Raw genomic sequence first — 22,883 nt, forward strand, 5'->3', positions numbered from 1 at the left:
TAGAAAGAGCTTGTCATGATGAAGAGATGTATTGGAATACGAAGTCTAGGGATAAATGGCTTCAAGAAGGGGACCGAAACACTCAATTCTTCCATCAAAAGTTCAGAAACAAGATGAGAATAAACAAAATTTAGAAATTGGAGTCTCAATGGTGAAACAGCTACTACTAATTCAGAAATTGCAGGAGTGGCTGAAGGGTATTTTAAGGAGATTTTCTCTTCCACTTGCCAAACTGATCCGGAGCCTTATTTCACTAACTTTGAGCCAAAAGTTACAGCTTTCATGAACCGTAGGTTGCGAAGACCAATTACTATAGAGGAAGTTTAGAGAGCTACTTTTAATGTGCACACTCAGAGTGCTCCAACAGAAGATGGTATGATAACCAAGTTTTTCTAGTACTACTAGGAGTTATTAGTGGTGTATTTCATGCAGTTCGTAGCTTCTTTGCAGGTGAAGACTTCTTTAAAGCTTTAGTCATACTCATATTTGTCTTATACCTAAAGTTTCAAATGTTAGCAATATGACTCTGGTAAGACTTGTTAGCCTCTCTACAGTGGTTTATAAAATTATTTCTAGAGTTTGGTTTTAAGACTTCAAGGTTTATTGACAAATTTAGGTGAGTCTTAATCAGAATGCATTTATCAAAGGCCGCTCGATCTCAGATAATATTTTTATTGTACATGAATATATCTACTATCTTAAAAATAGGATGCAAGAGATTGAGTCTGAAATGGCTATGAAATTAGATATGAACAAGGCTTACGATATGGTGGAATGACACTTTTTCTGGTTTATGTTGTCTAAAGTTGGTTTTGGTGGTACTTTGATTACTCGGATTTGAAAATTGGTCAGAATTGTTTCTTATTTTATTATTGTGGAAGGTCAACCGTATGCTTTCTTCAAACCAAATAGAGGTATTTATCAAGGAGGTCCTCTATCTCCGTATCATTTTCTATTTTATGCAGAAGTCTCTCTTTCTTACTATACTAGGCAGAACAAAATAGTCTGATTCAAGGTATTCAAGTGTCAAGGAGATGTCCTAGAGTCAACCACTTACTATATGCAAATGATTTGATCCTTTTTGTAAAACCTATATGGATTCGTGTGAGAACATTTTGGAACTCTTACATACATACGAGGGTTTAAGCAGACAAAAGGTAATTCTCAACAACTCCTTAGTCTTTGTTAACTGCAACACTCTGGATTTACTCAGAAATCAGTGGGCAACAATATTAAACATTAATCATAATATGGATAAATATTTGAGTTTTTCTTCCATTGTTGATAAATCTAAGAAGGCTACCTTCAACCTCATTAAGGAGATGGTCAGGAAGAAGATTATCGGCTGGAAAGGAAATTTATTATCCGTAAGAGGTCGGCATATTTTACTCAAGGTAATGGGAGAAGCAATCCCTATATATACCTTCTCATGTTTTAAGTTTTCCGACACTCTCGCTTCAGAATTTCATACTATGCTCTCTTAGTTTTAGCGGCGACAGCAGAGTACAGAGAAAAAATAGTATGGATTAGCTAGAATACAATGATTAGAGCTAAAAAGGAAGGATGACTTGGGATCAAGGACCTCACAGCTCAGAATAGGGAACCAGTTTTGAAGAATAACAATACAACCAAATTTACTCTTATCTAGAATTCTGAAAGGCAAGTATTATAGATACTGTGATGCATTAATAGCTGAAGTTGGAAACACATCATAGAGGTGGTGCAACTTGTTAGAGGGGCGTAAAGTGGTAGAAAACGGGTTGTCTTGGAGTGTTGGTACAAGCTTAGAAATCAAAATCTCTGAAGACCCGTGACTTCCCCCTCTTTATCCTTTCTCCATTCCTCCACAATTAGTTCATCAAGTCGCAAATCAAAAAATTTTTTGGGTTAAGAATTTGTTTATTTCAACCGGCCAATGGAACAAAAATCTAATTCAATAAATTTTTATGTAAGACATTAGTAGTAAAATTTTGTCAGTAAAGATTGAAGGGGACATGGATAAAATCAAATAGGCCTTGCACAAATCAAATACTTACAATGTTGTTTCAGGTTATATGATTATCTACAACTTCTTTCATGAGTCCCTGGAGCTTTGACCTCCAATTTAGAGTTTGAGAAGTCTATGGATGTCCTTGTGGAAGCTCCCAGTCCTCCCACAAAATTCAAATCTTTCTTTGAAAAGTTTGTTATGAACGCCTATCAATCTCTTCTCTTTTCCATCATTGATTTGTATTGACTAGTGAAAATTTTTCTTGTTGTCATGAAGAAGAAGAAATTCAGCTTTACTACTTGGTCAGATGTAGAGAAGTTCAAAAAATTTGGGGACAATCTCAACTCAATTGGTGCTTACCTGATCCTAAATTCCTTATGTACTTGAATTCAGCCCATGGTGGTTGATGGCAACTTAACTACCAAGTGGAACAGGTTGCGATAACCCTCTGAATGGTCTGGAAGGAACGTAATAGCTGAATTTTTTAGCAAAAATATTGTCCCCTAGCAAAAGTGGTAGCTTTGGCAAGAAAGCTACACCAAAAATTGAAAGCTCTCCTTGCCGCTTTCGTTCTTAGTTTCTTATTTACTGATGTTCACTTTCTCCTTTTGATTTTGCTTTCTTTTATTTTTGATGATTTATTGGGAGACCTTCATTGCTTTTTCATTAGGAATGACAATATGCACCTTGTCTGCAGGTATCCAACCCGATCCGTAGCGGGTAAGATTCTTGTGCGGGTTGAATAGGGTGCGGGTTGAACCTCAATCCCATCCGATTAACCCGCACCCTATATATGTATACTTAATAATTTTTATTTAATGCATATTTCAAAAGATTATTTTTATTCAAATTTTAACTGTGTTAAATTAGTCAAATGTATGATTTTTTATGCACTAAAAGTGTGCAAAACTTATTTAATAATATATGAAAGAGAATAATAAGTAATTTATCATCTTATAAAATAATTATCAACAAATAAAATGAGTTGGTAAACTTAAATCTTAACAAAAAATGTAAATTAAATATTTTGTGTATCACTTGCATATCTACACATTTGTTTTTATATTGAATTATGGTTAAGAGTCACAATTTACTCTTTAGTTGCTTGGCGATAAATTATTGTTTTCATCTTTTTTTTTTTAATTTTAAATTATAATTTACATATAATTTAAAAAAAGACAAGTAATTAAAATTATTTTAGGAGAATATGATAATTTTATTTTTTTAATTTATTTACATATAAAATCCAAATAATAATAATAATAATAAAATTTGATTATTTTGTTGGTCTTTATAATTTTATTAAATTTTTAATTAGGTCTTTATATTTTTTTAAGAAAAAGTCTAGGGTTCAGCAACTTTGTTAAATTCTGGCCAGCATGTAACCAGCAAAGAAAAATGAACCATTGAATAAAATCTCACACCAATAAAACCATCATTGATGGCTATTTAATTGCTACAAATCACAAAAGTTGCTGACCCCTAGCATTCCTCTTTTCTTAATTAACTCTTTACATTATTTCGAATTTTGTAATTAGATTATTTTCATACCAAAAATGTTAAAATTAACCGAATATTTCTCCTAAAATGTATGCGGTCAAAGATCTAATTATGTTTTCAATTATGAATACCAAGAAAATTCAATTAACTCTAACATTTTTTGCACTAAAAATGACTTAATTATAAAATAAAAAATAATATAAATATTCAATTAAAAAAAATATAAAAATTTAATTAAAAATTTAATAAAACTATAATAACAACAAATAACTAAACAAAAAAAATTTTAATACTAATAAATTAATAATAATATAAGTGTTAATTATGCATCGCACTTTTTAGTTTTCTTGAAGAGGAAGAAGAGACCCAACTCTCACTGCAGAAAAGCACAAGCTCCGCCATTGGTTTATTTTAACACATTCTATTCTCTCTTCTCTTGTTGCTTCTGTAATCTGCCACTGCAAAATCAAAGGGACACTCTACTCATAACTCAAAATCCCAAAAAAGAGGAGAAAGAGAGCAAAACCCTAAAACGTGAAACCCTAGTAATCCTCAAACAATGAGTCGAGGGAGCGGAGGCGGATACGATCGCCACATCACTATTTTCTCCCCTGAGGGTCGTCTCTTCCAAGTTGGTATGTAATTTCTTCTCTCTTATTCGAATTCATTATTTTGCTGCAGTTTTTTTTTTATAAATGAAAAAGTTAAATCAAGTTTAGTGTTTGAATTTTAAAATGCGTAGATTTCTAGGGTTTTTCGTGTAGTTGCTTCGATTTTAATGCCTTGCGTTGAAACGTTGACGTGTTAATGGATCAAATATAGTCTAGATCTTTTGTATAGTGGACTGAGTCCCAAAATAAGAAAAACAAATACTGGGTTCGATTTCTGTAACAATTTGAAATTGAGGAAAGTTGTTGTGTAACTTTTTGTTCTCTTACAAAGTTCTCTAATTTTGAGGGTGATAATATCACTGCTACTGTTATTGGGATCATGGGGTAGGTTGGTTCAGTAAATTAGGGGTTTGATTTAATTTGAGTGAGTGAGTGACAAACTATGCATATTCCTGATAACTTTGCATAACACACAAACTATGCATATTATGAATAAGGGCTCATCACACAAACTATGCATTTTATTAGTTAGTAGGAATGCCGGAAATGTAATTATTACTTGAATATGAATGGCTTGTATCTACATATGTTTGTGCCATTTTTCCCACTCTAAGGATTTCATGACAATCAGTGTGATGATCCCTTATTTATCATATTCATTGTCTTATGAAATGTTTTCTTTTGGCTATTTTGGAGTGGAAATAAACTGATTGTAGTGTAATATGTTTTAAGTTGTGGCTTTTTTGGATGATTGTAACAGAGTATGCTTTCAAGGCTGTTAAGGCTGCTGGGATCACCTCAATCGGTGTACGGGGAAAGGATTCAGTTTGTGTTGTTACTCAGAAGAAGGTTCCGGTGAGTACTGAGAGCTAGTTGTATAATTCTTTTCTTTGTGAGTATTTCTTTTGGCTGCTTAATTGTGAAAGTGTAATGCAGGACAAGCTATTGGATCAGACAAGTGTTACACATCTGTTTCCCATCACCAAGTATCTTGGTTTACTGGCAACTGGAATGACAGGTTTATCATTCATCATACCTTTTCAGCATTTCTCTGCTCGCGCACTTGTGAACTTTCTTAGCTACCTTTTTCCATCAAATGAAATAAATCTTTAGTGATGACAAATTTGGGTAACATTTCTAGGATATGATACTTAATCTATAAATTGAGGTTTGATATATGAGAAATGCTTATATTTAAATCAGAGTAAATAAATAACTTATTAATTGATATACTCTGAAGAGAGGTACATCTTTATGTTCTAAGTTCACTTTTGCTTTATCTCATTGGAATACCTTTGTCCAGCTGATGCTAGGACATTAGTTCAGCAAGCAAGAAATGAAGCTGCTGAGTTTCGGTTTAGATATGGATATGAGATGCCTGTGGACATATTGGCTAAATGGTAAGTGGTACAGTTTTATAAAAGATATTCAGCTACTAAAACAATTATTAGCTACTTATTGCTTTGTAATATCTGCAAATTTAAATGTTATTATTCTCTTGTGTAATTGTCGGTATTCAAATTGTTAGATTATTTTCCTCTTGTCATCTCCATATTTTTCAATTGCCTCAATGTTTTAACATATACATCTACTGTGGCTACTGGAAGATCTATTCTTGGTGGTTGATGCGAAATAAGAATATTCAATTGAACTTCATAGTAATTGGAAAAGGAATCATCATTCTGCCCCCTCCCTTACCTGCGGCCCCCTCTATAAATTTCATATTGCCATCTTTTGCCATCCGACTTCTGAAATATTTTTCACCAACAGGATTGCAGACAAATCTCAAGTCTATACTCAACATGCTTACATGAGACCACTTGGAGTAGGTGTGTTTTCCTTACCTGTTTCACTACTGAATAAATTTTCAGCCTGGAGAATCGTACAAGTAGTTTTGTGGGATCACAACCATTTTCTGCTTTTATTACTTCTTGTTGTTACTACTGATCTCTTTTTGTGATTTTTAAATCTGTTGTGTTGTGAAGTTGCCATGGTTTTGGGTATTGACGATGAATTTGGTCCCCGCCTTTACAAATGCGACCCAGCTGGTCATTACTTTGGTCACAAGGTAAACAGAGGATCATCTCTCACTTACATTGATGTCAAAATTCTTCATTTGATCTAATTTGAGATGATGGAAAAACTATGATTCTGAATTCATCTACTTTAATTATTTACTATGAATGTCATCATGTCATCATATAGGATAGAGGGTTTGGGACGATGAATGCAAGTTTTTTTTTCTTTATACTTCATGATCTTTTTTCTTAGTTACTGTGTAAAATAAGATTTCCTAGTGGAAAATTGCTTTCTTGGTTTGTTATATCACCAGAATGAGGTTTTATATTGTGTGTATTTAGATGAATTATATGGTTGAGGAATTAAGAAGCTAATAAAAATTCTATGGTGGATTGGTGATAATTTATCTGAATATTTGCTCTGAAAACAATGTTTAACTGTGTGTGTGTGCTTGTAATTTGATAAAAGGGACTATTTTAGTATTGTTAGGCAATAGGTGAAAAGGGATTACATAAATAATAAAAAGATAAAGGAGTTTAGCATTTATCTCGTTAAAAGGTGAAAGTGGCTGTAAGTAGTATGGAGGTGGTGAGGGAGATTGTTGGAAAATTTTATGTTAAAAATCATTTTTGAAGTTGGTGCCGTTGATTTCTACATGAAATTTTTTTTATACGTATTGTTTTCATGTTATAAAATACTTGATGTCAAAGTACATGAATGAGGCTTAACCTGTGCTGAGTTTTTCTTTCCATTTCTGTTTCACTTTTGGACCAAGTTTACGTTCCTTCTATGAACTATGGACGCTGAGAAACCTATCTATCTTTGTTCAGTGGGTGAATTATTTTAATCTATATTTTAATTGTTTGTGCTGTCTGCTTTGGTGATTGCTTTATTTTTTTCCTCCCAGAAAAATGTTTTGTTTTCTACTCCTTCCGCATTCAAATAATTGTGATGTACATTGATTTTGAAATTTTAAACGTTAAAAGGATAGTTCTCTCTTGGGGCCATCTTTATCATTTTTTAATCAAAAGTCTGTAGCTTCATGTAGCAGTACACAAGACAAATATTCAATGTGTCTAAGAATCTATTACCATGTACTCAGGCCACAAGTGCTGGATTGAAGGACCAAGAGGCGATTAATTTCTTGGAAAAGAAGATGAAGAGTGACCCTTCATTTACTTATGAGGAGACTGTTCAGGTTGCGTTCTTACTTTTCTTTTAAATTTTTCATTACTCCCATTTTGCGGGATAGCACCTGCATTTGTTTCGATTTTCAAAGATATCTTGCCATATGATGACGATCCATGCATAATGAGATGAACACCCAACTCAAGTGTAAACTGCATATAGACATTGGGGAAAGCAGTGAGAGACGTGTGTCTCTGGAGCATATAATTTGTGTCAACCATTATAAAAGCAACCCTTTCAATAAAGGCTTTGATTTTTGAGGGAGCTTTAGAACATCACGTGGTTCCTCCAAGTTACAATATTTCTCTATTAGGAGGGGAATTAAGCATTGGAAAATATGATTTGCAAGTGAAAACTAATTAACTGTCTCAGTTCTTGAGACAGGGATTTCAAAAAGTTGAATGGAATCAAGCGAAGGACAATGTAACTTAGTGCAATAACCTTTCTATCGTGAGTTCATGGGGGAATAACGAAAGGTCATAGTTTATTATCAGAATTAAAAGGTTGATGATGCAAAAAATATCAATTTTATCAAAATCATTTATTTATTAATCAGTTTATTGAACCATTATGTGACATTATTTTGTTTCTAACTGTATAGTTTCCCTTTTTTTTTCAGACTGCGATCTCTGCTTTGCAATCAGTTCTTCAGGAGGATTTTAAGGCCACTGAGATTGAGGTAGAAAAAAAACCTTTATTTTAAAGCTCTAATATCTTTTGTAGGACATCATGGTATGGTAAACCCAAGTTATTTATAGATTCTGCGCGAGTCACTTGTTTCTCATTTATTACCTATATTCAGAAATCTTGCCTGATTTGGCTTCTGCCTTGCTCAAAATAGTAATCGATTCTATTGCTTAGGTGGTTATAGTAACTCAAACAGCTAAGATTGTGATAAATTGGAGCATTGCATTATAATGTGGGCTTTACATGATTAGTTGTGGTGGAAATCAGAATTAGGGATGATTTTTATTTTAATGGTTTAAAGAGAAAAGATATTGTGTGTTGCAATTGATTATATTTTCATGTTTTGTAAGGTTGGAGTTGTCCAAAAAGAGAATCCGGAATTCAGAATTTTATCGACGGAGGAGATCGACGAGCACTTGACTGCAATAAGTGAGCGCGACTGAGTTGGGTTTAGATGAAAACAAGGATAGACTGTTGAAACTCTCTTGTTAAATTATCATCATCACCTCTTTAATTTCGGGGATCATTGAATTAATATTGGAGTGTTAACAAAGTCTCGTTCAACTGCAGACTAAGCAAGAACCGAGGTTGTTTGTTTTCACCTTTTTCTTGGATGATTGATCATGTTTATTTCCCTTTGTTATCTTGATGGATAAGATATGTCAAAAGCCGTTATACCACGAGAACTGAGAGTTTGTACTTCGTAGGGCTGCACTTAATCTGTTAGATGCTTGAATTTTTGAAGGAGGGATAATTTGGAAAAAAGAAATTGAATTTTGACCGAAAGACGTTAATATGACGAAAATAAAATGTTGGCGTGTAAGTAGAAGTAGAACAACAAAACTGTCCGGATAATTTTGTGATTTATTCCAAATGCTGAGGGCAAAAGTGATATTTTTTTCTTAATTTTAGGCCTAATTTCAAATCTAATTCACATAAATAAGTTCAAATTTTAATATGTATTAATAACATTTTTAATTTCATTGTGGTAAATAAATAACTGTTAATTGCATATGTTTACTGATTTGAGAGGGTATTGTGTACAAACTATGAAGAGAGGGACAAAATGAAAAAATAAAGGGTGAGTTCTGGGCTAATTTTTTTAAAAATAGAAAAAAATGTATGTAACTCAGTATTATAGTTAATTGGTGTGTTTTTTTTATATGAATTAATTTTTTTTTTAAATAACCAATCGGACCATCAGATTTGAAAAATTGGAAGATCATGTTTTTATAGTGCACATATGGGAGGGTCAGATTTGTAGTGAGATAAAGTTTCTTTTGGATTTAAAAAAAATAAAAAATTACAAATCTGACCAACCAATGGTATCCATACAAAAAAAAAAAAAAACAATAAATTCTTACATTATTAAAAGATACCACTAAAACCCCAACACTAAAAGTAAAAAGCACGAGTTTTTTAGTGGCATGGCCTATGGTGGCTAAGTGTGGCCAAAGTTTGACCGCCAATGGCATTGTAACATGTGACAAGAGAGAAGCTTGAGAAATAGTGGGTTAAGGTATGTAGGTTCATTGCAGCGTGTTATTGATAAGCACAGTAACTCTCTCTTGTTTACCGCATTGGCAGTGTGGAAATTTTACAGGCTAAAAGCTCTTTGAATGACGTGAGTCTTAGTGTAGGTGGATCGAAATCCACACAAAAAGAAAAATAGTTGTCCAAAAAATAGTTCAATGGACTGGTCTGAGTTTTAAAATGAATTGCATTTAATTCCATACCTAAAAAAAAGATCAGGGGCAAAATTATCGTCAGCAATCTCCAGAAAAAAACTAGACCGAACATTAACTTTGAGCAATGGCGACCATGGTTACCAGGCTTTCAGTCATCAACAACGACGATATCTTCGAGGTTGCACCCACGAGAGAATCTCAACAGCGTCGTCAAGTCCTTTTTGAAAAACCTCGTCTCACAACCAATTGACAACGGCGGTATCAACAGCTGATGGCGATAGGGAAAAATGTTGGAAGCGAAGGCACTCGAAGAGTGGTCTTTTTCGTAGCTTGGCAGCGACCATGAAAAAGGAAAAGAAAAGCGTTGTCTTGCAGTTTTTGTCGGGTCGAGTTGGAACAGGAGTTCTACCAGTTCGAACATGCTTTAAAACCTGAACATTCCAAGATCTATGTTTAGCTTTTTAATTAATTTTTATTACATACACAAAATATTTATCCAACCTTTATTAAAAATTCACCATTCTTAACACAATCAATATTATTGGTTTTTGCTTTCTAAAACTACCTTGGCCACTGCTTTGCTTTGGCCACCAAAATAAAATCCTAATCACTTTTGAAATAATAATCGATGTACATACAAAGAAAAAGTTATGTAAGTGGTATCTGTTAAGAGAAATATTAGAGTCATTAGAATTTATTGTTTTGGTTATTACTTAGTCATTATTAATTTAATTTATTTAATTTAATTTTTTTAGTTTAATAATTTAATAATATATTTTATTCCATACTTTTAAATATTAATAATTAACTGATAGTAAAAGATAATAAGTTCTCATAGTTCTTTAACATTCTTTAAAAATATATTCAAATTTTAAGAAAGTTTTAAAATTTGGTAAACTTGACTATTATAATATGACATGATTCATCAGTTTGATTGACTAATTTTATTAGCGTCCATAAAAAGTTATTTAATGGTCCATAATAAGACTTACACTGTGTTTAAGCGAATCCCTTGTTTATATCAAAGTTGTAAGAACCGGACCGGTCAATAAATCAGTTAAATAACTGGTTTAATGATTCAACGGTTCAACTGAAGTCGAACTGGAGTTGAACCTATTTAATTAAATATAACCTAAAATTATTAAAAATTCAAAGTGACATATATTGTGAGATAGAATGCAGAATAATGAAAGCATTGTATGAATTAAACAATATCAGTTTCTTAATCTTCATGTATATATAACATATTAGCAATAGGACTTCTAAACTTGGTCAAACAATATCATTTTTAGATATAACAACAGAAGATAGGCAAGCAAAATTTGAGGCCACAAATTTTAGTATGGTGCAAGGTGGAAAAGAAATCAGTATAGTCTACAATTTGAGCTGGAAGAAGAAATTCCACAGCACAATAAGAAGCTCAGAACATAAAAAAACTGAACAATTAAATTAACTAAACAAGATAAAAACACAATAAAGAAGCATAAATAACCTTTATAAATTAGGTTTCCATTCCTGAATTTTCCATTTTCATAAATTAGGTAATCTTTTTGTTCTTTGCTTCTTAACTTCATTCGCTTTTCCTATGAGTAAATCATCTCCTTGTCTGAACTTCACTCAACCCTTATTTTGAAGGCATATAGTAAATCCAACATAGAATTGTAGCCATGTTTCTCTTTTGAATCAATGATAGCAAAATAACAAGTAAAACAGATCGGATTTATAACTCAATCTCAGCAGAATTAATTCATATCAATCTCAGCAAAAATCATTCTCAACAAAAATCATTCTCAGCATAATTAATAAATTAAACCTAAAACAAATTTAATTTATAACTCCATCTCAGCAGAATTAATTCAACATCAACTGACTCAATTCAAATAAAACTTAAGAAAATTAATATCTCAAAACTCAGCAGAAACATCAATAATACATCATATGTATATTCAGAACAAAACGAAGAAGAAAATAATATAATACAATTATAACAAATTGAACATTATTGAAGAGGATAAAAGGGAGGTTTTTACGTTATCTGAATTGGTAGCAAAGGGGAGGAAAAGACAACATAGAGCCAGAGAGCAGAGAGACAGAGAAATTCAAATTCGGAACTTCAGTAACGTGAAATAGGGAAGCAATGACGGTGAGACACGGTGTGGAGCAGAGAAGTAGCGACGACAAGATTTGCAGGGAGTAGAGAAGGGGCCACAGCAAAAAACAGCGAGGATGGGAGAAGCAGAAACGACGCACCACAAGGAAGGGAGAAGCAGCGACGACGCACGGCGAGGAGCAGAGAAGCAATGACGACCAACGGTGAAGGAGCAGAAAAGCAGCAACAAGGGAGTTCGGACAGGGAAACGGCAACGCCAACAACAGCCCCGAACCGACCTTAGCTTCTGGCAATGCGAGGAGAAGAGCAGAATGCAAGAAAGGGGAGATGGTGATGGTGGCTCTGATAGGGTTTAGGAGAATCTAGGGTTGGTGAGGCTGTGTTTGTGAGAGAGAAAGGGGGAGGGGGTGTCATTCAGCACTGAACTCGTGTTTCTCTGGAATCAAAACGACGCTGTTTTGATTGTTGGATCAGCGAATCGGGGCTTGAAAAAACCCAGCCGGTTCGCTCAGTTTGCCAGTTAACCACCAGTTTAGCCGGTTTTTTAAACCAGTTTTTTGCAGAACGGTTCTGGAGGTCAACTGGACCGGGCAAATGACCGATTTTTGGTTAACCCAGTCGAACTGGTCAGTCCGGTCCGGTTTTCAGAACCTTGGTATTTATCGGAGACGAATTATGGCTTTTAACAATTTGACCGCCGTTTACTGCGTCCTTCCTTTAGTGGTTCCAGGGGTGATCAGTCCCGGGGTATCGTCTCGTTTTGTTTTTTATATAGTAATTTGGTCGGGTAGTTCTTTGAACGCGAAAAGAAAAGACGACGAGTTTCAAAATAAAACCAATTGGGCATAAAATGGTAACGTCAAGTAATATGAACACAAGGTAACTGGAAATAAATAACATAAGGCAAACAATCCCACATATAGCAATATAGATCTTACTCGAAAGGTTGAACCGGTAGGACGCTTGCTCGCCTAGTGTGCCCCGGCTGCTAGGGATAGAATCTCTTCAGGTTACCCGCGTTCCATGTCCTTGGTATTTCTTTTCCATCAAGCCGTTCCAATTTGTAGGCGCCGTAGCCGAGCACCTCCTTCACCCTGTATGGGCTTTCTCATTTCGCCGCCAGCTTTCCTTCCCCAAGTGTCAGTAGCCCGACATCGTTACGTTGCAGGACAAGGTCGTTCTGCTCAAACTCTCTCTGGAGTACCTTGGCATTGTAACGCAGTGCCATCCTTTGCTTCAATGCCGTCTCCGACAAGTGGGCCATCCCCCTAGCTTCGTCTACCAAGTCCTTCTCCACGGCTTCTTCGACTCCTCCCAGGAGTTGCCGCGGGCTCGGTTCGCCGATCTCCACTGGTATTATTGCATCTACCCCATACGTGAGTCGGAAGGGGGTCTCCCCGATAGATGACTGCTGGGTTGTGCGATAGGACCAGAGGACTGAGGCTAGCTAGTCTGCCCATGCTCCCTTCTTCTGGTCAAGTCGCTTTTTGAGCCCCTGCAATATGACCTTGTTCGCCGCCTCGACTTGACCGTTGGTTTGGGGGTGCTCAACTGACGAGAACTTTTGTTGTATGCCCAAACCGGAAAGGAATTCTCCGAATCTCTTATTGGTGAACTGTGTTCCATTATCCGAGATGACGACTTCTGGGATACCGAATCTGGCCATTACCTGCCTCCACAAAAACTTCCGACAGTTTGCCGAGGATATGCTAGCCAACAGCTCGGCCTCTATCCACTTTGTATAATAATCAATGGCCACTATTAGGTACTTGACTTGCCCTGGCCCGACCGGGAATGGTCCCAACAGATCGATTCTCCATTGCGAGAAAGATCGGGAAGCCGTTAGTAAACTCAGTTCGGTCGCTGGCGCTTTGTGGAAGATGGCGTTTTCCTGGCATCTTCTGCACTTTCTCACGAATTCCTTAGAATCCGCCATCATAGAGGGCCAGTAACAACCGGCTCTGACGAGCTTTCTGACTAGGGCCTTCCCCCCGATGTGGTGACCGCAGCATCCTTCGTGGACTTCTCTGAGCACATAGTTCATTTGGTCGGGACACAGGCACTTCAACAGGGGTTGGCTGAGCCCCTTCTTGAACAACTGGCCTTGTATGATTGCATACTTGGCCGCTTCTCGCCTTATTGTCTTTGCCACCTTCTTGTCGCCGGGGAGTTCGGCCCTTTCCAAGAAATCGATGATCGGGTTCATCCGGGAAGGATCTGCCTGGGTTACATGTAAAGCCACTGCTGGTTCTCTTATCAAGCCCTGAATGAGAGACCGGTTCCTCATTCCTGGCTTTGTACTCGCCATTTTTGACAGGAGGTCTGCCTGCGTGTTCCTTTTTCTCGGGACGTGCTAAACCGTAACTTCCTCGAATTGGTTGCTCAACTCTTTGACTTTCTCCAGATATTTCTGTAATAATGAATCTCTGGCTTGGTATGTCCCATTGATCTGTGAGGTCACGACCTGTGAGTCGCTACATATTTCTAGTCTGGTAGCTCCGACCTCTCTTGCTAGAGCTAGGCCACCCAGCAGGGCCTCGTATTCTGCTTGATTGTTCGACACCGGGAATTTGAACTTGACTAACTGCTCATATACAACTCCAGTTGGGTTTTCTAAGATGATTCCCGCTCCTCTGAACATTTGGTTGGATGCTCCGTCCACGTGGAGCTTCCACCGTGTGCTCAGTGTCTCGGTAGGGTTCCCTGTGACCTCCACCAGGAAGTCAGCCATGGCTTGAGCCTTGATCGCATGCCTGGGATCATACTACAAGTCATATTGGGAAAGTTCAATAGCCCAGGTCATCATCCTACCCGCCAGATCGGGTTTCTGGAGTGCTTGGTGGATTGCCTGATCGGTCCTGACGATTACTTGGTGTCCTTGAAAGTACTGTCGCGGCTTGCGGGACGAGGTCAAGAGCGCACATGCTACCTTCTCCAGCTTGCTGTACCTTAGCTCCGCTCACAAAATATACTGGTTGCTAGATCTTCCCTCTTCTTGCACCAAGACTGCCACCAATGCCTCATCGGTTACTGCCAAGTACAAGTACAGTGCTTCTCTACTCCGAGGCTTCCCCAGGACAGGCGGTGCCGAGATTATCTCCTTGAAGTGCCTGAAGGCTTCCTCACATGCCGAGGTCCACTCGAACACTATCCCCTTTTTCATCAAGTTGAAGAAGGGCAGAGCTTTGGCCGCCGACACACCGAGGAAGCGGGATAGCGCGGTAAGTCTGCCTGCCAACCTCTGGACATCTTTCACACATCCCGGGCTCTTCATTTGCAGGGTCACCTGGCACTTTTCCGGGTTGGCCTCCACTCCTCTTTGGGTTATCATAAATCTTAAGAATTTCCCGGCTTCCATGGCGAAGGCACACTTGAGCGGATTAAGTCTCATGCCGTGTCACCGAAGAGAGGCGAACACATTCTCCAGGTCACCGATGAGGTCCTCAGCTTTGGCGGTCTTGACCAGGATATCGTCTACGTACACCTCCACCGTCTTGCTGATGAGGTCTTTGAATATCTTGTTCATCAGCCTTTGGTACGTAGCCCCTGCGTTCTTTAGCCCAAACGGCATCACCTTGTAGCAGTATGTCCTTCCTGGCGTTATAAATGCCGTTTTCTCTTCATTTGGTCGGTGCATCGGTATCTGATTGTACCCAGAATAGGCATCCATGAAACTCAAATATCGGTACCCCGCCGCCGAGTCAACAAGAGCATCAATGTTGGAGAGGGGGAAGGAGTCCTTGGGACATGCCTTGTTAAGATCGGAATAATCCACACACATTCTCTATTTCCCGCTGGGCTTTTTAACCAAAACTACATTCGACAGCCAAGTTGAGTAGTCAAGTTCCTGGATGAAGCCCGCTTCTAGTAGGCTGGCCGTTTGCCTGGCCACCTCTTCTGTCCTTTCTTGGGACATCTTCCTCCTCCTTTGAGCCACCGGCTTGGCCTCTGCCCTCACGGCTAGTTGGTGTAACATGGACTGGGGATCTATACTCGGCATGTCGGCCGACGTCCAGGCAAACAGGTCACTGTTAGCTCTGATCATTTTCATCAGGGGTTCTTTCATGTCATGAGGCAGGTTTCTGTTTACGAATGTGAACTTCTCATCCGACTCACCGACCCTGAACTTCTCGAGGCCTCCTTCGGGTTTCGGCCTGGGTTTGTCTTCAACCCTGGCATCCAGATCGGCAAGAAAGACACTAGATGATTCTTTGGATTTCTTCCTCAGGGAGAGGCTGGCGTTGTCGCACGCGACCGGCATTTCCAAATCTCCCCTGATGGCCCCCACTGATCCATCATCAGCAACAAATTTCATTAATAGCAGTTTGGTGCAAATCACTGCTCCAAACTCATTGATGGTCTTCCTTCCTAGGATGAGGTTGTAGGCCGTGGAGTCTCTTAAGACAACAAACTCTACCATTAGCGACCTCTTTCCCCGACCTCCGCCAATGGAGACCGGGAGGGAAACTACTCCGTCGGGCTTGATGAAGTTATCACCTAGGCCGACCACGCCGTGTTGGTGGCCCCTCAAGTCGGCATCCCATAGGCCCAGAGCATCAAATACATTGTGAAACATGATGTTCGAGTCAGCTCCCGTGTCTACGAGGATCCGTTTTACCAGGCCGGTGCCCACCCTTGCTGTGATCACCATCGGAGGGTTCTCCATCACCTCGTCAAACCATTGATCTTCGGGGTCAAAAAATATCGACGGTACCCTCCGGGAGGGAGGTGCGGAGCCAGAGGACATAGCTAAGACCTTGGCGTCCTTCTTGCTAGCCGACTTCGATCTGGGGGAAACATCTCTCCCGATCACTACGTTTACAATGATGAGGCCGCGCTTATTATCTTCCTCGGGCTCTCGTCTTTGTCTCACGGCGCGGCTCTTGTCTTCGTCAGATCGGTCATGATCCCATCTCCTCGGCTCGCTTATAAGGTGGGAGAAATCGACCAACTTTCCCTCCAGGATGGCTAGCTCCAGAGCGTCTTTCAGGTTAAAGCAGTCTTGGGTCTTGTGGCCATAGCCCTTATGGTAGTTGCAGTAGAGGTTTTTGTTTCCTCCTGTTCTGTCCTTGAGTTGTCGGGGCTTCGACAAGATGCCCTTGTCGGCAATCTGCTGATAAACTTCTACAATCGGGGCTGTCAAGGGGGTGTAGTTGGTAAATTTACCTACCCAGGAGAACGGCTTGTAGGTCTTGGTTGAAGCTTCGTCCTTGGAGTGCTCCTTTGACCTTTCCCCGCTACCGGGTTGTTGAGCTTGACTGTATGCAGGCTGCCACTTATTGGCCGCCACGACCTTGCTGACCTCTTCGTCATTGATATACTCCCAAACCACGTTTTGGATCTCTTGCATAGTCCATACGGGCTTGGTGGTAAGATGCTTCCTGAAGTCCTCGTTTAATAATCCATTCGTCAGGCATAGGCTGGCCATCGAGTCGATGAGGCCGTCAATTTCCAAGCACTCGTCATTGAACCTATCTAGGTACTTCCTAGTCGGTTCGCCAACTTTCTGGTTACCCCTAGCAGGTTAATCGGGTGCTTCGCCTTTGCGATACGTGTAGTGAACTGGGTTAGGAAAGCACGAGATATGTCCCCAAAGGTCGTCACAGATCCCTAGGGAAGGGCGTTGAACCAACAAATTGCCGGCCCCAATAAGGTTACAGGGAAGGTGCGACACCTTACTTCATCACCCACCCCTTCCAGGTTCATCCTGGCCTCAAAGGCCGTTAGGTGTTCCTAGGGGTCTTGGGTCCCATCATACTTCATGTCCGTTGGCTTATCGAAGTGCTTCGGTAGCTGGACTTCCAGGATTGAATGGTGGAAAGGAGTTGCCCCCATGACCACCAGTTGTCGCCTTCTCCTTGGTCTTTCTCTACTGTCTTCCCCGTGTGGTCGGCTTCTCCTTGGCCTCTCTCTGTTGTCTTCTTGCTGTGGTCGGCTTCTCCTCGGCCTTTCTCTGCTATCCTCTCGATCTTCCTCTATGGTGTTTCTTGTCGGTGATCGGGAGTAAATCACGGGATCTCGTCGTCTCCTGGGCACTTCCCTACTTTTCTGGGTCTTTGACCTTGACCGGGGACTCGGGGTGCGCCTAGAACGGCTTCTTCGGAGACTTCTCTTTCTCATTTGAGGGGATCGGGAACGCTCTTGACTCGGAGTCAGTTGATGGCGCTCTCTGCCAGCCACTTCCCGCTCTAGGTTTTGCACTCTGTGGCGCAGTTCTTGTATTATTCTGGCACTATAACTACCTGTTTCCCCAAAGGGTCGTCTCTCGGGTTGCCGTGGGGGAGATCTGGTGCGCTCGCGAGAAGGGGCCCCTGTGGCTACTCTTCTGCTTCTGGGGTCCATCCTCTCCCCGCGGGGCTCGCCTCCATCGCCCGCCTCCATTGGGCCCAAGATAAAGTCCATATCGGCTAGTCCCCACAGACGGCATCAATGTATGGTTGGTCGGATACCATGCAGTTCAGAGGTGTTCACTGGGTGTGAAGGTGGATCCTAGCCTCGATTTGGGTCTGGGGCATGAGAGGCGGGGGCAGCCGACGTCCCGAGCTCTTTGTGAGGTGAGGGGGGTGCCACCTGCAAAGACACTCCGACGCTCAAGTCAGAAAGATGTGCAAGTGGTATGGGAGTAAAGGGTATGATGATGTACCTGCGGGGGAGGGTCCTACCATATATACCCTGTCAGAGGTAGGCCCCCAAGGACATACCCACCTTCCTCGAAGTTTCCCCTTGCCAGCTCTTGCCAGGTGAGCTGGCTCCCTGGAGGAGAGGTACCCAGGCCAAGGTCCGAGCGTGCGATGCTCCGTAGACCGGCCGCCCGGGTCGGATGAAGGCGTATGCGGGCCGGGTCGACCATGAGGCCAGCTGGGCTGGGCCGCAACAAAACTAAAACAAATGATGAAAATTCAATTTATTCTCATTTTTTCTATTCAAAAAAATTTGGAAGAAAAATATAATAACAAAAATATAATTACAAAAAATGAACAAGAATAATGAAAGAAAAAATAAAAAATAAGTTGTATCTCTTATTAGTATCTCTTTGTTTTCCTGCCAAGATAGATACAAAATACACTAATTCAATGTCTCTAAACATAATGTCTCTGTCTATGTATCATCTGCCAAGCATGATTTGTAACAAGAATACCTCTCTATGTAGTCTGTTGAGTTAGTCGGCCGAAACTCCACAGACTGCGACTAATTTTCTTTTGTGTATTATATATATATATATATATATGATCCTTTGTTTACCTTTACGCATTTTTTTTTGTTGCCCACGGTATCCCCCAACCCGACAGGTCAAAGACTAATCTGTCGTGAATCTGAGCTCCATTTAAGGGTCTGCTGCTGGTCAATAGGTTGCTGCATGCACAAGGCGGGATTCGAACCCCCGACACTTGCTTAAGCGGACGAATGAGCTGACCACTCGACCAACCCAAGTTGGTTACCTTTACGCATTTAGTTATCGGATGTGAATGCTTCATGCTTTGTACTTCTGCTTTATGTGACTTTGGGCTTTTATTCCTTCATCGGGCTTTTAGTTATATAAAATTCTTGGATATATACTATATTATGAGCTTTAGAACTATCGTGACACTTTATCACCCTTTACTTTACGGCATTAGGTAAGGTTTAATGGAGTTAAACCCCAAAATAGTCCCTGAAATTGGCGTCGTGCACTAGAATCATCCCTGAGATTCCAATTGCACCAATTACGTCCCTAAAATTGACAAAAGTGCACCATATTAGCCCCTGACCCATTTTTCATTAACGATGTGATGACATTGCTTGATGATGTGGGCTGTTAGTGACACATGTCACTCCATAGTTTGGCCACGTGTAATGGCGTGATGATGTGGTGACCAGTGACACGTGGCATGCTAATGTGGATGGTTGTGCCACGTGTCACAATACTATTTGGCTACGTGTTCGTTTGTGCCATGTGTCGCAACAACATTCGTCCACGTGTCGTTTATTATGTCATCATTGTAGATACATTAAATTAGTCCCTCACTTTGCATTAAGTGACTCATTTTAGTCCCTGAAATTGAATATCATGCACCAAACTAATTTCTTCACTAGTTTTTTCTCCTTTTTTTTCCTATAAATTCAAAATTCTCAATATCTTTGAATGCATTAATTTCAATTCTATTTTTTCACATGTTATTCAAATACAAGTGCTTTTATAAAATATTTTTTCTCTTGCGGATGCCCTAACTGCCATCTTGGAGTTGATGTGAAAGCATTTCAAGCACCTTCACTACCATCTATGACCTCTTTCAGTGCTTTATAAAATATTTTTATTCTTGCGGATACCCCTAACCGCCGTGTCGGAGTTGACTAAAGGTATTTCAAGCGCCCTCACTACCATCTCTGACCTCTTTGGTCTAGACTGAAGAGGTCGGAGATGATAGTGAGGGTGCTTGAAGTGCCTTCAGTCTTACCCATTTATACACTGAAGGTTGTAAAAGGCTTAGAGAAAGGGGGTTGAATCTATGACCTTCTTTTACTTTAATGAAATATGGCTTAACTTATAAACTTTCACTTGGATTCTGTTCGAACTCAGTAGCGAAAAATTTATGAGACAATTTCATTTTGTCTCATGAATATCAGAAAATAGAACAGAGAAGGGAAGAGAGAAGCTGATACCATCATGTATCCTGGTTCAGTTGCCTTGTGCAATGCAACCTACATCCAGTCTCTACCACAACAGTAGTGGAATTTTCACTATAGTTAAAATATTACATACACCAATTCCACAGGATTGACACAATTATTTTCTTATCAAGTTCTAACCTAACTTGACTTAGCTATGCTAATACCTAACTCTTCACTCTTAGTGCTCACCCAACTAAGAAAGGGGTACCTCACTAGTACAAGATACAAGACACAGAATCAACCTAAAGAAATCTGAAATCACTCTAGGCTTTTCACTCAAGTGTTTCTCTCTACCTCTTTCCACTCTTAGGCTCTTTCAAGAACTCTCTCATTCAGCCTTTTACCTCAAGAAATTACAGACAGATAAATATTGAAAAGAAAATTACAATCTGTAAAATATGAAGGAGATTGATGCTTCAACAGCCTCTTTGCTATGTGATGAACCAAATTTGCATGCCTCTGATTTAGTTCCTCATTTTGGCGGAATACTCATTTGATTAGGTAACATTGTCCAAGTTGATGAACTTCTTCAGAGAACTCTTCTCAGAATATAAACCTCAAAAACTGGTTATCTCTCCTTACCTCAGTATGAACAACAATTTTTCCTTTTGTATTTCCTTGCATGTTATTGAGTTGCTCTCTCCTAGGTCAACTCCTTGAGCTGTGTGCTACCAACTTACCACATCACTTTTTCAGTTAATCCCTAGATTAGAAATTTAAGTCTGATTTTCTCTTGCTTGACTGAAAGCCTCAGGAAAACATTCAAGAACAGTATTTCAATGGCAATCCCACATCTGAACCCTTGAGATACTACTTTGTCCCCAAGAAATAATTTTGACCATTGATTTACAGCAATGGTGAACAGAGATTACTTTCTTCATTTATCTCAATTTGGAGTAGCAGAGAGTTTGAGAAAAAAAGAAGAAAATTGGATGCATGCAAAGGAAAATAAATAACCTTTAGCTTCAAACTTAGCTTGATATGGTTTGATTTTTGGAGATTAGACTTTTACTTTTTGGATTGACCTTTCTCTTTCTTTCTTCTTCGATGAATGGCTTAGGGATGAAGCTCTCTCTCTCTTCTTTGAGTTTTGACCGAATGAAAAAGGTGAACGTTGCTTTTGGTGAAAGCACTTTGGAGGGATCAGCTTTGAATGATAAGTTCGGGCTTGGGTTGGCTTTGTCCATTCAGCCCGTTTGATTTCTTTGTTATTTGCAATTGAGCTTTGTTTGAAATTGTTGCCCACAAAAAATATATTCAACTTGTTCCATATTGGGTTGCTACAACAATGAATTTTGGCCTGCAACACTTAATCAAAAATAATCAACACTAATTGAAAAATTAGCCCAATAGAATAATGTTTGTCATCATCAATTAATTTAATTAATTTCTTAACTCAACACACACAATGGAAATGTGTATTTCATAAGAACTAAGAAAATATTTATTTAATTATTGATTTCTTGTTAAAAATACATATTTTTTTATGAAAAAATATATCTAATCAATCATATAATTCTTTTTTTTATAATAACATACTTATATATTATAAAATTTATCAATGTTAAATTATTATAAAAAATTATATAATTAAAACTAAAATCTTAAAATTTTATATAAAAGCACTTGTATTTAAGCAATATATAAAAAAATAGAATTGAAATTAGTGCATCCAAGATATTGAAAATTTTAAATTAAAAAAATGAGAAAAAAATGGTGAAGGGACTAATTTGATGCACAATATTCAATTTTAGGGACTAAAATGAGTCACTTAATGCAAAGTGAGGGACTAATTTGGTACATCTACAATGATGACATAATGGACGACATGTGAACGAATACTGTTGTGACACGTGGCACAACCATCTACGTCAGCATGCCACGTGTTACTGGTCACCACATCATCATACCATTACACATGGCCGAACCATGAAGTGACACGTGTCACTAACAACCCATGTTATCAAGTCATGTCATCACGTCGCTAATAAAAAATGGGTCTGGGACTAGTATGATATACTTTTGTCAATTTCAAGGACGTAATTAATGCAATTGAAATCTCAGTAATGATTTTGGTGTACGACGCTAATCTCAGAGACCATTTTGGGATTTAACTCAGATTTGGTGTGATAGGGTATTACAGAGAGCGTTTAGTATGAGATTTGAAGGTTGGTTAAAACTAGTAAAACAAAGAATATTTTGATTTTTTTTAGTAGTTTTTAGATTTGTTTAATTTTTTGATATGAATGATTAATTAGGATTTATGGAGGATCATCAATAACATTGAAATAATCTCTTTTAGCATAGATAAATAAATAAATGTGTTTTTGTTTTTATTTTTAAATTATTTAAATTTTGAAATTATAAAATTAAACAATTTGATTAATTTAAAAGAATAATTTTTGTCTAACATAAAAAAGATATTTAAATTTTTTTATAAA

The 22,883-nt window shown here is 38.6% G+C and overlaps 1 protein-coding gene across 1 annotated transcript; it reads left to right on the top strand.

Annotated features, from left to right (window-relative positions):
* The first annotated feature begins 3,787 nt into the window (after positions 1-3,787).
* On the top strand, positions 3,788-8,675 carry LOC112720205 (proteasome subunit alpha type-6). The gene is made up of 9 exons (XM_025771060.2): positions 3,788-4,125; positions 4,862-4,956; positions 5,038-5,119; positions 5,405-5,501; positions 5,872-5,930; positions 6,087-6,169; positions 7,223-7,318; positions 7,928-7,987; positions 8,346-8,675. Exons 1-9 carry the CDS (start codon positions 4,050-4,052, stop codon positions 8,436-8,438), a joined length of 741 nt encoding a protein of 246 aa, XP_025626845.1. The 5' UTR covers positions 3,788-4,049; the 3' UTR covers positions 8,439-8,675.
* The last annotated feature ends 14,208 nt before the right edge of the window (positions 8,676-22,883 follow it).

Source organism: Arachis hypogaea, chromosome 11 (genome assembly GCF_003086295.3).
Source record: "Arachis hypogaea cultivar Tifrunner chromosome 11, arahy.Tifrunner.gnm2.J5K5, whole genome shotgun sequence".
In the NCBI taxonomy this organism is placed as follows: domain Eukaryota; kingdom Viridiplantae; phylum Streptophyta; class Magnoliopsida; order Fabales; family Fabaceae; genus Arachis; species Arachis hypogaea.

Bases quoted from the DNA above. Each gene is read 5' to 3' on its own strand.
- LOC112720205 (XM_025771060.2), top strand. From the start codon at position 4,050: ATGAGTCGAGGGAGCGGAGGCGGATACGATCGCCACATCACTATTTTC. The intron at 4,126-4,861 runs GTATGTAATTTC...TGATTGTAACAG, and splicing joins GGGTCGTCTCTTCCAAGTTG to AGTATGCTTTCAAGGCTGTT. The intron at 4,957-5,037 runs GTGAGTACTGAG...AGTGTAATGCAG, and splicing joins TTACTCAGAAGAAGGTTCCG to GACAAGCTATTGGATCAGAC.